Consider the following 16,060-nt stretch of genomic DNA (forward strand, 5'->3'; position numbering starts at 1 on the left):
TGTCTATCTGTGATATTAACAGTAATCTTTGCCTCTCTCCAGATTGGCTGCCTCGTTTGATTGGCCGTGATTACAGCTCAAACGATTTGAAACATTTAAATTGTGACGAGGCCTCAGCTGAGGTCTGGAAGTACTTCATGGGACGCACAGACCTGCGTTTCAGGTGGGCGTAAAAGAGAAAATGGGCGGCAGCTGTGAACAAGGGTGTGTTTACTTCTCTATTCAAAAACTCAGTTCTCCCAGGACTACTATTGACATACCCCGTTTCAGAATGATGACTGAATGTGAACCATTAAACCTTCAGGCCTGCTTAAAACACACTTGACATTGAAAATTCTGGTTAATACATCCTGAACTGATGAAAGAGAGAGAGAGAAAAAAACAAGATTTAAATTCTTATATAAAAAATTGCTTTTTAAAATAATTTAAAAGTAAATAAGAGGTTAATTTCATCAAATTAAAGTTTAGGACAAAGCCTTGTGAAAAATGACAACTTACTCTAAGGTAAGTACATGTAAGTACACGTACTGTAAAATAAAGTGCAACTCTTATTATGATGTGTTGACTAACATATTAAAACACATGTGAAGTACTTGATTAGTAACATGACTGTAGTGTTATATGATAAAGTTAATATAATTTAAATGTACTTCATTTTAAAAGTATGCTAAAGTGTATGTCTTTTTCACAAGGTAATATATGATTTAAACTCCAATAAGCAAAAGATGTACATTATCAGATAAAAAAAAAAAAATAAATAAAAAAAAACACCAACAAATGGACACAGTTAGAATTTTTTAAATGTGTATTGTCACTGGCTGTCATTTTTTACATTGTGTTGAACAGACTTCGAAAAAAAACAAAATAAAAAACAGACATGATGAGAGCAAAACAGTCTACTTACAATTATTTACTCTAAGATATAATCTAATTGATGTTTACATTGTTTCAGAGTTTGCTAAACAATGTTTTAAGATTGAATTGGAGAAAAGCCCAAAAAAGCACATATGTAAATATTTACAACTTGACTATTTTAATTTTTAAGCCAAAGTAATGGCTTCCAAGTACATGTAACACACACACACACACACGCACGCACGCACGCACACAAACAAAACAAACACATCTTTCCTAAAGTAGAAAGTTATCGAAAAGAAATAAGGGGTAAATATATTTATATATCTCTATTTTTATTGTTTTCTTGCAAGACGTCGAAAGTATCGCTTTTGGAATGGACAAGAAATGATCATTTCCAAAGCCCAGTAAAAGATGACATAGAATGTTATTTTGAGTCAATGTAAATACATCTATTTATTTCTTATTTAATCAATTACCCTTTTCTCGTATTCGTTGCTGCAACATAACTACTACACAACTGATTACATTGGCTGAGAAAAAAATTGCTTTCGAACACACTCCATTTATAGTAAGAGCTACATGAACCTCCAGATTTAGAAAATCCTCTTCTAGCCAGAGAAGAAAATGTGAAAAAAAAAAAAAAACTGTGGAAATACCATGGTAAAAAATAAAAATACAGTGGTACTGAATGATTACATTGTAATTTTTTCAAGGAATACCATGGAACATGTAAAAAAACCAACAAAAAAAAACATGGTATTACCTAGGGTATTGTCTGTTAGTGTATGCCAAGAACTGATATATGGAAAAATGTTACACTCAAGTATTTCTTATGAAAGGATATTATAAATATGGATCCTAAACTAGGCCAGTTGCGTGCATTTATCAGTCTATAGCAATTGGAAAACCCGGTACTATCTAATGTTGTATGTAATGTTCAAGATATGATAAAACATTGTGAAAAAGCAACACCAGTTGTTCAGTATGTGAGACACACCATACTTACTGAATAATCCATTTGAAGAAAGCAAAGCTAAGCTAAGTGTTTCGTGACATTTACACAACTAATTTTGCGTGATAGTGTTTTTGACCTTTGACTTCTGAACAAACCATGTAGAATTTACTGCTAATTCTCAGGTGATGGTTGGGTGTACATTACTAGTGTCCTGAGGTGCAAGACTGAGAGACCGTAGCTAATGTTTGTTGACAGAAAATAATTCACTCCACTTCTTTTTCACTAATGCTCCATTAGTTCCGTTGCCAAGGTGACCAAAGGAGCAAACATATTGGTTGAATGGAGATTTTCATAAACAACAGAAAACAGAAGACATTTAAAGACAAGCTTGTTTCAAAATGGAATGCTTGCTTTTTGTTCTATTTTTGAATTGACATTCAAAAATGACACATTCAAAAACAACTACATAATACTGTCTGGATTAGCAGTGAGTGTGGATGTGCTGAAAATGTGGACGGTAGCAGATAATTGTTCAACACTTACAGTCTGTGTTCTCTGACATAAGTTTTTGCCAATCTTTAAGTCATATTAATAAAACGTTTACAACACAAACAAATGACATTATAAAATGCCTAACAATGGGAGGAGAAAGTGCAAATATTTTGGCTCCATGATATAATTTTTTTTCTTGAGGAACCTCTTAATAATTTCTCAGAATCCTTCGTTGTACTCTTCCAGCAGTGAACAGATGCCTTCCCACTGTGCTTCGTGCTACTGCCTCATCTTCTGGAACTTTCTGTCTTCAGACCAGACGACCTACTGGAAAACAGACAGTGTGGTGAGACAGGTGAGCGGCGAGGTGTTTGCGCTCAGCTTGCTGGCCTGCAGATGCGCCAAAACACAGCCATAGCGTGACAAGACGGCAGCATTCTTGAGATTATCTGCGCTCATGCATGCACACGTTCACATATGCGCACATACATGCACCCTAGATCTTGTCTGCGATCTCACACACGCACATGACAAATAGGAAGAGAGATATGGGGCAAACAACATGGTTGGATGTGTAGGCTTTGTCTGCGAGCAGAACATCTCCAGATGCACCAAATGCATTCAAGATGATATGTTCAATGTCAGCTCCAAAGATGCACTGGCTTCCTTCAAATTATGTTGTGCTTACGCGAGAATCGTTATGTTGTTGGAAGGATAAGAGGCCGTGTTTGTTCTCTTTCCAAAGTCATTGGGAAACAGACACTTCCCCTGCGGCTGATGTGCAATTCTTTCTCTACTGCTACCTCCTTGTCTTAAATTCTCTCACTTATCCATTTTGCCTTTGAGGCTGGGACGTTTGACATTAGCCCACAAATCATTGGTGATTCATGCAAATTGCTGCTTCTCAGTATAAAAAGTAACCCAACATGCGACAGAGAGGGTATTTAGTTCACGCCATGTACGGTACAGTAAACCATAACGGACTGATGTGGCGAGTAATTGGATCATGATGGCATTGGGAACAGGGACATTTGGTGTCCACAGTTTGGGCCATAGGACTCCTTTTGGGGCTATCAATCAGAGAGGAACTTGGGAGATGGGTAACACAGACAGATTGCTTGCAGATGGCCGCTGTAGAAGGGAGTACAAGAGTTCCAGTGAAGAACCCCCTCCCCTACCCCATGGGGGAAGGGACTGACAGGCGGAGGGGGGTCCCGGGCCCTGGAGAGTCCATCAGATGTGTGTGTGTGTGTGTGTGTATGTGTGAGGTCAACAGCAGGCATTTGGGGGTGGGGAAATGCAGGTGGACACCCAAAAGGAACAGACCTGTTTTATCACCTATGCTGAATTTATTACTTGCACAAACTTAAGCCTAAAGTATACTTCAGTTTTTACACGAATGCTTACAGTAGCGTACAGTATGCATACAGCCGAGTGCATTGCCTTTCCAGAACTTATGACTGATAAAAAGATTTACTCAGTTAAACTATAGTTCTGTCATGACAACTCTCGGAGTGACTGGCATGGTAATGGATGTGACAATGTTGATATATTTGGTTTTGGTGGAATAGATGTGTTGCTGCTGCTGTTATTGCTGCAAGTACAGGAAGTACTACTGCCAATTAGAGATTGCACAGACTAGTTGACTTTAATGCAGTAAGCTTGAGGTCGACTAGCTGCTGATCATGGCCTATAGAGGGCGCAGCAGGATAAGAAATCTTTGAATTCCACTTTTACGCTCCATTTCCAACAGTTAATATTACAAATAAATGCATACTCCGAGAGCGCTCCACAAGATATGTTTGATTATACTGGATGTACAAAAAGTTTCAAACAACTTGTTGTACACGTAAGTTAACCACCGTTCTAATGCGCTGCTGCATTGTAACACACAGACAGCTCCATCCCTTTTCAACTGTAAAACATGGCCTGCCAGTGTTGCCACCTTGCAGACCACCTAATTAATGCAAAACAATTCAAGACTTATTCGGAAAAAAAAAAAGAAAAAAAAAGAAAAAAGGGCTGCATGCATGCAGTATACACGTACTTACGCTGATGATGACATTTACATCACGTGCACTGTACACATACCCTAGCGAACGGAAAAACCAAAGCATACTTTTAGCTTTAGTTGAAACCACAACCTTGGGATTACCTGACTAAAAGTGTCTCTGCTAAATTTAAAGGTGTACAGCGGAGGACGTTTGGCTTTTTGTGTGTACCCCGATTCTCTACGTTAAGCCTACAATAATGATTTACATTTTGAGCTGGATTTGGCAGGAAATTACAGATTTATGTCATCTGTCCTTGAATGCTTACATCATGTCTGTACAGTAAGTAAAGAAAAGAAGGTCCGGCTATTATAGTGTGACGTATGAAACTTACTTCAAGAAATGTTTCATCTTGTTGGACTTTCTATTTAATGTCACGGGGTCTTGGAGTAGAATGACAGACCTGTCATATGAAAAACCACAGATGTATTTTCAACCACTGATGGTGATAGAGAGGCCACAGTTCCATAATGCACTTTTCACTTTTTCAGAAGCATAAGAATACCTACATTACTTTTTAAAGTCTTGCGCTATAGCTTTAAAGTGAACTGAAGTGAGGTTTTACACGCTACATGCGGTCCTTTCTCTGGAAAGTTTGTCTGATTCATTCTAGTCAATTGGTTCGCACATGTAAATTAATCAATACAAACTATTTTGTAACTATTTCGAGTCCCTGCAGAATTGACTAGCTTAGCTATAGGATCACTCATTGTTCTCACCCTGATTGCTAGAATCACCCCCTTAGCTTCAATGTCTTTAGCTATTAGCTTGTAGAATAGATACTTTTTCAAAAGAGTTTATTTAACTGTGGCTGAACCATTTAAATTATACTTAGCTTGCTGTTTTATAAGCTACATTTTTAAGATAGTTTCCCAACACTGACAGAAACATGTTATACTGAATTATAAATATACCACAGCAAACATACCTATTAAACATAGTTGCGGGGGCGGTTTTGAGGCGAATTTGAGAGTATGTCTTGTTTGTCTGTTAGCGTGGAGAATTCTTTTAGCTCTCAGTGTCTGCATACTCATTCTTCTCAAAAGCCCAATTCCCTTCGGTAATTAACAGGCACCAGAAAAAGGGTCCACTTTGGCCTCTACTCTTTCAGAGCGGTAAAGTGATGAAATGACTGTGCCATTAAGGACACAAAGCCTCTCCCTGCTCACCCCCGTCCCCCTCATCTGATAAAGGCCGGGGAAACCAGATCCAGTGTGTCTGAGAGCTGCTTTACCTGACTGCTGATCTCTGATTATAGGCCTTACATTGGAGACCTGGAAGGGGAGGATACTGCCTTGTGGCAGAAAAGGTGTGCATCAAGGTATCACTGATGCTGATTCAAAACGTATATTGTGCATGATCTGTTCAACATTTAGAGGGGTACCACTAGTATTCTGCAAAATCAGGTGTTGATACAGAATATATAGTGGTTCTCAACTTGTCTTGCTTAAGGACTTTGAAGACTTTATATTGGGCATTAAGTGGAAACCCAATGCAATACCAATAGTGTTTAGAACTCGTCAACAAAAAAATGTCCTTAAAATCAAAATCAGATTTTTTTTTTTACATACTCTCAGACCTTCTGGATCACAACCCTAGTTATAAAAAAATATTGGGCACTGCAAAAACAGGAAATTTAAAAGCAAATGCTATATAATCTGAACATACAATAAACTCAAGCTAGACTTGTGCTTGTATACAAAAAGCTACTGAAAAGGAATAATAATAAAAAAAGCGAGGGCGATTCACTCCCAGACAGCGCCAAATTTCCCAAGTGAGCAAGTAGTCTGCTTCCTTTTTTTTGCATACTCCATAGAAAACATCACCATGATGTCATCCATAATTATCACAAATGACTAAGATGCAACAAATCAGTGTGTCTGCAACATTCTTCCAGCCAGATTGCGTCAGACGCGTCTTTTTCACAAGGCTAATGGCACGTACAAACAAAGTCTCTTTCTAACGCAAGAAATAAGAGTCGAGAGCGAGCTGAGTCTCACGTCTGCTGTCAAAATTAAAGCAAACAAACTGACGTATTTTCCAGCTCACTAAAACTCCTTCAGTCTGACATCTACTTTTAGTCCATCCAAGAGCAACTGGCCATTTTTAGCACTTAGAGCTCAAAAACAGTTAAGAGGCATGCATGCTATCTCAAATATGCTGCTAAAACACTATAAACTGCATTAATGAGAGGAAGTACCAAAATAAGTGTTACAATGCACTGGTAGAATCTGTAGAAATGTGCAGAGCAGGTGAGTCCCATATAGTGATATTTCTCCTTAAACAATTAGCCTGGAAGGATGGCCCACCCCTGTTTTAACAGCCCTCTTAATTTCCAACAGAAACATAAAAGCTAAGCCGCGCATTAGAGACTAATAATTAGTGCATTTAGTTCTGAGTTTCTTACATACAAAGAAAAGAATGCCTGTATGATAGATGGTTTGATAGTGAAAAGCATATTCAACAACACTTCATCTTGATAAAAGAACTTTGTATACCGCCTCCCATCCAATAAATCCCAATAGGCATTATTTTACATATTTATTATCATTTACTTAACTTTAATGCATATTTGAATAAATCTGTCATAGTTCTAAGCTAATAGTGCTCATCAATGTCAATGTTTAAGATTACTAATCAAATAAATGTAGGTGGGCTGCTGAACACGAATTCCAGAGCGAAGCTTCAGTTGACAGTATGGGATAAGATGTAAGTATAGCTAAACTAAATATTTAATATTTGACAGCTGTTTTATGAAAGACATGTTAAACGACGGACAGAATTAATCAGGGATTTAAACTAGTAAACAGTTTAATTAATTAAATAACTAATTTTGCCATTTTGAACTGAAAATATACAGTCCTACTTGATTGCGATTAATGTGTATGTGTTAATTGTAATGTGATTCATGTAATGTAATTCATAATTGTCAAGGTGACAAACACAACACACATTCAAGGAGCCATTTTCAACGTATTAGACATACGATTAATATTGAATGAGCACATATTGTCAGTTAATTTAATAAGCTAGGTTTTCTGGTAGCCTTCAGTAAATTAATTTGTGGTGCTCTTTGGTTTCGACTGAAAATTTTTATATTCTAGTTTTTATTTTATTGTTTCCTTCATCGGAATGATATGAAACTTGGTAAAGGTTTTGGCACTTGCTATGTGAACGCACACGATCACGCACACAACCTTGATTCAAAAAGGTTAAATGGCCCTGAAAACGCGCGTCACACTTGTACCACATTGGAAATGAATGGGAAACAATTTTCACACAGTGGAAACGTTTGGTACTGCGCCCAAACAAAATCTTACTAAAAGCTCATTTTTTGACATATCAACTTTAAAATAGGAACATGACTTGTTTAGATTTATGGCTTTGGTTTTCTCACAGGTGTAGAGTAAAACATGTTTTGGAAAATATATTTCTCATATAAAAACTGAAAACATTTTTGTGCATTTTTCATAATAAACTTAAACCGCTATAATGTTTTTTTAAGTTAACTTTTTTTTTTTTTTTTTTTTTTTTTACTTCAGCAATAATCTGAAGAGTCCAAACTTAAGTCTGTGCTCCAAAGCATTCGAGATTTAAAACAGTTGAATTTTGAAATGTCATGCTCAAAAAATGGTTAACAGGTAATAAATGGATTATAACTACATAAATATAATTTAGTCCCAAACAAATCCCCTAAATCTTTTTTTTTTTTCAATAAAAAAAAAACACTATCAAAATAAAATATAGTACATTCATTACATTGAAAAAAAAAGGTAATTTTTGAACACCACTTGAGGAGCACCAGAGGGTTAAGAAAACCTACATTTTGGCACCTCTGTATTTATAAAACCCTGCAAATGGCCCAGGTTATAACCATATATCCAGGTTCACAGTGAAGTAAGGAGCATCAGCAGCATTTTAAAGAGATAATTCTGGTGTCTGGATTGCAGCAACTAATATTGTAACTAAATAAATGTCATACATTCACTGTCAAACAGCCACAGCCAGATGAAGGAAATGTCCATTGGCTCTCATCACTGCCATATTTTGGCAGTGCACGGTCCCAAATCCCGACTACATCAGACTCATCAATTTTACTTCCAGTACACTTAAGCGACAAGACATAAAACTGTCTTTTAGGAGAAACTTGGCCCAATTCATCAACCCTCGAGTGTGTACACGAGAGAGGGGGGGGGGTGTCGAAAAGCAAACTCTTTGGCTGTGGGCAGGAGAAGCCCCCTCAGCTCTCCAAACCAAGCAGCTGTTTATCTTGGCAGTGCTAGTCACGGTCCACTGGGCCTGAGTTTCTGCTCGTTCCCGGCCACTGTTTTTAGGTTGAAGTGGGCAGCGCCAGGGTAAACACATGAGCTCAGCCCTCGCTGGGTCCTTGTTGGGTCTCTGCTAGGCTACCAGAACCCACAAGCCAGGGTAAACAGCAGCTATGCGACTAATAACAAGGGAATCCCACTGGTCGGAGAGCGAGCTAGCGAGAAACGGTGCTAGTGGGCTAGCGAGCCTGTCATCAAACGCTAAACACCTAACTACAAGCAAAACATTATGGCTGGCAAAAGTCAGACAGTGAGCGCAAAGGAGCGAGAGAGCGACTTGTCATCGTGCTATGAGACAGAACGTCTCTGCTTTCTGCTCTGTGTCTCAGTCTCCAAAACGGTAAAAAAAAAAACACAAGTGAGACAGTCTCGGTCTCAGAGCTATTACAGTTGCCATCATTTCAAATAAACAGTCATGCTTCCAAATAAGCGTGTTTTTTTCTCTGGCTCTAAAGAAAATATCACTGAAGACTACCACTAATCAAATGTGAAGTAAATGGTGCCACAAAGTCTTATTCAAACCAGTTATAAAGCTGCGCATGACTTCTGAGCGTCTACACACAGGAGCCCAATGAATTAAACCTCACGCTGTAATTTAGCAAAGAGAAACAGGTGGGTCTGGACACACTGAATTATAGCATTTGGATAAATAATTTCTCCCCTTAAGTTCCACTTTAGAGAACCGCAAACCAGAGGAGGCCGATATGGAGAAGCACATCAGGATTGATATCAAAACCACACTTTCCTTCTCATAACCTGGTAATATACAGCCATATTCATGACAGCACTATATATATATAAAAAAAAAAAAAAGTTTTATGTAAAACGGAAAAGAGTTAAAAAACCCAGTGACTCCTGGTGGTTATTTTGGAAATCGTATTCTCCTACTAGATTTATGAGGATGGAAACATTTTACAGACCTACTAATGCACTTGTCATTGCTTATCTATGAAGCAGAACAAATGATGTGTTTGAGGAGAAGAGAGTAACTCCAAACCTGCAACTTTTGTCCAACAAAAGCTATTAGACGGGATGTCTTCTTGTAATAAGTAACATAAGTAGCAAGTCTCTCGGCCAGTGATGGAATAGCAGAACTTCTGGTGCAGTTAATGATGGGATGTAGCATTATTTTAACTCGATCAGTGGAGGATCAGGTGGACTGTGGGATACCGCGCCATCCGGCCTAGTTATCTGAGGTTAAGTAGTTGCTTCCAAGTTCCAACCCAAGGGCTGTTCACCACAATTTAGCTGGTACATGACCTCACAACACCATTGCGCACATCTTATTTAATTTGCTTTGCACATAGTCAATAATGCTGGAAATTTGGCTCACTTGAGCTGCATGAGCTGAAGCAGAACAATGAACATTGCTAAACAGAAGCACTTTGTTAGCTGGTTAATTAGCATTCTAATTCGTCACTGTCCGGTGGAAAAAGTAGGAGAAGCCACTCTATATAATAATTTTCGCATATAAGTGCACTAATGGCGCTTTTCCATTACCTGTACCAGCTCGACTCGACTCGACTCGACTCGGCTCGGCTCGCTTTTCGCTCCGTTTTCCATTGCAGATAGTACCTCCACAATAGTACCTGGTCGTCATAGCGACGCCGCAGGAAACTGCCGTGACTTAATCTTCTACGCGAGACCTTTATTTTACTGTCTATGCGCGAGACACACCCGCTACCCACACAAACAGGACAATGGAGGAAATCGAGTGTATGCTGTTTTTGGATGGTTTTGTTTTTGCTGTTTTTTATTCAGGATACTCCGTCTGGCGCGTGCAATGATGACGAAGTGAAAAGTGACGATTCTCTCTGACCAATCAACAGTCTGCCGTGTTTTCACGTCACATTTTAGTATCGCCTCAGCTCGCTTAGAACCTCGCCGGAGGTGGTACGAAAAAAAAGTACCTGGAAGCAGGTACAGGTACAACTTTTACACAGTGGAAAACCAAACAAAGCCGAGTCGAGCCGGTACTGTGTAGTGGAAAAGCGCCATTAATGTGTTATCTTGCGTTTCAAGGCAGACGCCTGCTGTTCGGGAACGCAGTCGTGTAATACAGTTCTGGAAGGTAATTAACACTTTGATGACAGACTTTACTCAAGCATATCAGAACAACCAAAACACCATTTCAGATGCTGTGCAAAGCGGCCCAGATCCGGCCCACATCTGGTACGTGTGGATTCCACGTGTGCCAGATGTGGGCCGGATCTGGACCAACACTTTGTTGCTGTCTGGGTAGTCCAGTTATGCCGTCCCATCACGCAAAGTCACGTGATTGTTTTGATCCGCATCGATTTATTCGGTAAATGTGTTTCCATCGTAGTTTATGTGCATGTTTTCTTATCGGATTTTTTTTTTTTTTTACGAAACAAATGAGCATATACATTTTTTTATGCACATTTTTTGAATTTATGCGCTTCTTGCCATTTCTGTCCAGATGTTTTTTTTTTTTTATGTGATATCCCAAAAAGCGCATAATAGTAGGTGGATGGAAACATTGCTATTGTGAATATGCTCTTTCCGTAACAACAACCAACAACACAGACATTAAACAGCTAAAGCATGAATTCACAAAAATAGTGTTATACAATAGTGTACTTACTGTAATGTTATTTCTAAGGTTTTTTACAACAGTTTCCATGTTGTTTTTGTTGTGATTTTCATTTGCACTTTCTTGTCAACTAAAAGTTTGGCTTAAAAAAAAGTGCCTATGAGCAAAGGTTCATATTTTCCTCACTGAGATGACAGCTCAACAGTCTCTAGGAGTTGAATCTGAATTTTCCACCAAATTACTCAAAGTAATGATGTCACTTTCTTTTTATCTACTCTTTTTTAGACCCTGATTATTATCTGAGAATAGTTCACTTCTGACTCAATTATATACAGCACCATGACTACCATGAAAAACTTTGATTAAAGTAATCCAGCTCACAAAGAATACATGCACACACAAACGCAGACACAATGTGGGTGGCCATAAAGATGCATCATTCATGCCGTCTCCATCGTAAAAAGCCAAGGTTTATATTGTTCACTACATTGCTTGCTATCTATTCATTTTGTTAATATATTATAAGTTCTGCTCTCTGCAGCTGCTGAGGCAAATGTTAGTGCGAAAGCAATTAGTCAGGCCTTACTGAACAAATTTGTCCCTTGCCTTGTCCCCTGACTGCTGCTGCTTGTAGTGCTACCTGCAAACAGAACAAGAAAGACAGATGTAAGTTCAATGGAAGAAAAAGATCTGAGTAACATGTTTTCCCAGACAAGTGTTTCTACTATCAATGTTTCCACCATTTTTCCTGTAGTCAGTAACTACTGAATCTTACAAAGATGTCTCTGTATGTGCCAGTATTTGACTCATGTTATGCAGTCACTAAAGAAGAGTTATAAAGAATGCTTTTCGGTTGTCTTTCCTGAGCCTTGTTTACTCCCATGTTCTTTTTGGGGTTTTAGCATGAACTCAAATTGTGATAAAAAGTAAAAAAATAAAGCAGCATTGTGAGCTATAAACTCACATGTGAGATATAAAATCACAACTGTGAGACTTAAAGTCACAATTGGAGTTAAAAAGTCATTGACATAATATCAAAATTATTCGAAATTAAAGGGTTAGTTCACCCAAAAATGTAAATTCTGTCATCATTTACTGAAGATTATTTCTTCTGTTGAACTAAAAAGAAAGTTGAACTAATTCTGCTGATCAGTTTTTTGGAATCAGCAGAAGAAAGAAACTCATACAGTTTCTTACTCATTTAGTCACTTACTCATGACGGTGAGTAAGTGAAGACAGAATCGTTTTCATTTGAGGGTGAACTATCCCTTTAAGTCTCAATTTGCAGGATATAATATTACATTGCAAGATATAAAGTCCCATTGTGAGATATGTTGTTTGACAAAGTTACGGTGGCCGAGAGAGCTCAACGCGCTGCAACTGAAGAAAACACATGCAAATTAAGAAAACATCTTCATCAGTTTTACAACACATGTGTGCTCCAAATACTCACAACACAACCAAATACAGAAACGCGCTGCAAATAGAACAGAACACAACGGAAATATTTCCAGGGGACCCAATAAGTGATGAACCCGGCTGGGACGTGCTCAATGTCTACTTTTTTAATAATTTTTCAATCATTTTTTTTTGTTGCAAACATACAGAGATGACATGTTTATGGCATATAACTTTGTATAGCCTACAATATGTTCAATGTCATCAGAATACAAATGAATCCAACTTTTCAAATTGGTAGGAAGTTCATTGTGTATTCAGTGAAACAGGAAGTACCAGGGGAAATTAAGTAACTTCCGTAATAACCTCGCCAAATGTGGTTTTAGCACTTTATCATCCGTTTTTATATCATAAATGCGTTCAGAAAAGCTGCACACCCTCTTTATTGACTCCTAGGCATCCTTTGAGTTCTTGAAGAGAGATGGTCTTGTCCTTGTTAAGGTCGCAGTAGTCGGTGAACTTGCGGGCGCATCGTTTGGGTTTGGCTTTCTTCTTCACGTAGCGCTTGAAGGGCTTCATCTCCTTCTTGTTGATATCGTAACTGCCATTATTATCCAGCTGGGCAAAGTACCATTGAACCACCCGTTCCTCCAGTGTGTGGCTTGGGTCAGGCTCAACAAACCTGGAGCACAAACAATCCCAGTTGGAGGAGTGTACTGTATATTACTTCACATAATAGTCATATTTACACAATTTAAACTTTTTCACCAGAAGCTAATGAAATGATACAGACTGCATCACACTTTGGCAGATTCAATTTTACTATTTGAATTGTATTCTATATACAAAACTCTAAAATCAACACAACTTATCCAGAACTGTTTGTCCTATGTGGACATTAATGGAACCTCTTTTAAAGAACTGCAATTAAAACATGATAAAACTGATTGATTTACATTGTGTTCAGACTCTGAACTCATATCATCCTTGGCCACTAGGCACTAGAATATCAGAGAGACGTGGGAAGTTCTGGGAAATTTGTCAGGCCAACTCCACCATTGTGGTGGGACGTTTTGCACAAGTAAGAACTACTACTAAATATACTGTGTATACTCATATAGGGTAACACTTTATTTTAGGGACCATTTCTCACTAGTATCTAGTTGCTTATGCATATTACTAGGATATTGGCTGTTTATTAGAACTTATAAAGCACATATTAATGCCTTATTCTGCATGACCATATTCTACATCCATTAATCACCCAATACCTAAACTTAACAACTACCTTACTAACTATTAATACGCAGGAATTAGGAGTTTATTGAGGCAAAAGTGGTAGTTAATAGTTAGTTAATAGTGAGAATTGGACCCTAATCTAAAGTGTGATTCTCAAATCCTTACGACTTTGATCTAAAAATTTAATTTATTCATCAAGTTTTGCAAATAAACACATAACACTATAGTAGCAATATTTTATTTGAAAAAGCATTTTCTGATAATTATGCCTTTTCTCATAATATTTTCTCCTAATTTTATGACTTTATTCTAATAACAATTCAGTTTTATTTTCAAATCGATACAAATGTATTCTGTATTCTATTTATTTATTTTAACTAAAATGCTGATGCATTTATGAATAACGCATTACTTTATTAAGTTCTTACCTCCCGCCACCAGAGGGGGTTGGTGAGTTGATAGCTTGCACCATGTCAGTAGTAAGGGCATCCAACAGGCTGGTTATGAATTCCACTTTCTTTCCCTCTGGACACCCTGTAACATTTAAAGAGAGTCCCACATAACCACAAGCATTCTCATTTTGTCTTACAGCAGAACACAAAAGAGGTATTTTTAACATTAAAACGTCCTTTTCAATTACGCTCACAGTTAGAGAGGAAAGTATTAAGCTGTCCCAATGAAATATACAACACGAAATCATGCAATACGGTTGTTCTAACATAAATGTCAACGCTGATAATCAGGCTTAACATCTTATAGCAATTCAAAGATAAAATATGCCAAACAAAAGATGTTAGCATTTGCAAATGCTTGAGTGCACGTGTGAAATGTAAAGTAGCAAATAAGCTAGATCGACAAGGTGACGAGGGCACTTTCGCAGACCACCGCAGCCCAGTTAACTTTTACGACACATTGCTGAACACCTTGGGTAGCGCTTTTTTTTTTAACTGTCCCAGATGCTCGGCTGCAATGGCGTGCACTACTTGAGTCAATGTTTCGGCCTTAATTGTGTCTCTTAAACGGTGACTTAAAACAGAAGAATGTAATAAAATAATCTCAGTTTACATTTTCACTTTGGTTCATTTTGGTTTTCTCGTGCCATCCTCACTCTAATTTAGCTGGTTCAGGGCAGTTTGGGAGGTGGGGCCCTGTGGCTTACAGTACCAGGTGACTCCAATTAGTATCTGTAAGGTTTGGACAAGTGTGATGACGTGCCGGCTCAGTGCTTCTCAGCCCAAGTGTTAAATTAGAACATATGGAATCAGACTCATCTTGTCAAACTTCCCATACTATATTCGGCAGATGTATAGGCCTACTTCATAACGCCAGCTTGTGGGAAGCCCTGATGTAGATCAGCCATGAGTTTGTTTGTTTGTTTGCACTAGTATGATGATGCCACAGGTAGGCCTTGTAGTGGAATTTGGCCTGTGGAAATAGTTATAGTACATCTATCCAAAAGTTCTTCCCCCCATTCCTGTGTTGAAAGGATGAAACCAAAACTCTTTGCTCTGGTGCCAGGTTGCACTCAAGTAGAGTACATAAAAATAATTTGACTGAAGTCCCCCTGGGCACTGACAGCACCTCTCGGCCCCCCGCTGCTGTCCTCCCCAGTGGTCCACGCCGTCATAAACTACTCCACACATCTGTTACCCAGTCAGGAGCCATGTTTTACTCTGTAAACTTACCAGATGGGGAATTATAAAGGAGTTACAATGAAATTCTAAATGAAAGGGAAAGAACTGGAACGAGCGAAAGCCTAATATTTTTAGGGAAAACCACCTTTAAATGCTAACATGTGGTACTGCATGTTCTTGCAATCATTTGTCAAACATTATTAGCAAGAACCAAAAGAAAACCATACTCTTATTTATTGTAAGCATAGTCAAGGAGAATGAAAATATACAATGAAATCATTTAAATAAACATATCAGCAATATATGGAAGCTTCTTTCCGCCACTGAATACAAAAATACTAAAGGTAATTGCGACTTTTTATCTCACAACTGTGTGATATAAACTTGTAATTGGGAGTTATAAAGTCAGAATTGCCTGATATAAACTCAAAATTGCTTGTAATAAAGTCTTAGAATTGGTCATAACTCAAAAGTTCGAGTTTATCTAATAATTCTGAGAAAAGAAGTCAGAATGGTAAGATATAAACTCACAATTGCAAGAAAAAAAGTCA

At 38.0% G+C, this 16,060-nt stretch overlaps 1 protein-coding gene across 9 annotated transcripts in view; it reads right to left on the reverse strand.

Annotated features, from left to right (window-relative positions):
- Positions 1 to 782: 782 nt before the first annotated feature.
- smoc1 (SPARC related modular calcium binding 1) overlaps positions 783 to 16,060 on the reverse strand; it is a 54,765-nt gene continuing 39,487 nt past the window's right edge. For 6 of the 9 annotated variants that reach the window (XM_084393566.1, XM_084393565.1, XM_084393564.1 and 3 more), the window contains 4 exons: positions 14,304 to 14,409; positions 13,074 to 13,318; positions 11,845 to 11,878; positions 783 to 2,632 (listed from right to left, as the gene is read on the reverse strand). In XM_084393566.1, the coding sequence (XP_084249692.1) occupies positions 2,593 to 2,632; positions 11,845 to 11,878; positions 13,074 to 13,318; positions 14,304 to 14,409 (425 nt within the window). In that variant the 3' untranslated portion in view covers positions 783 to 2,592. Of the gene's footprint in view, positions 2,633 to 11,824; positions 11,879 to 13,073; positions 13,319 to 14,303; positions 14,410 to 16,060 lie in introns of all 9 variants that reach the window. The other 3 variants (XM_084393560.1, XM_084393562.1, XM_084393559.1) reach the window with 3 other exon arrangements.

Source organism: Rutilus rutilus (assembly GCF_951802725.1).
Source record: "Rutilus rutilus genome assembly, chromosome: 21".
Lineage (NCBI taxonomy): Eukaryota > Metazoa > Chordata > Actinopteri > Cypriniformes > Leuciscidae > Rutilus > Rutilus rutilus.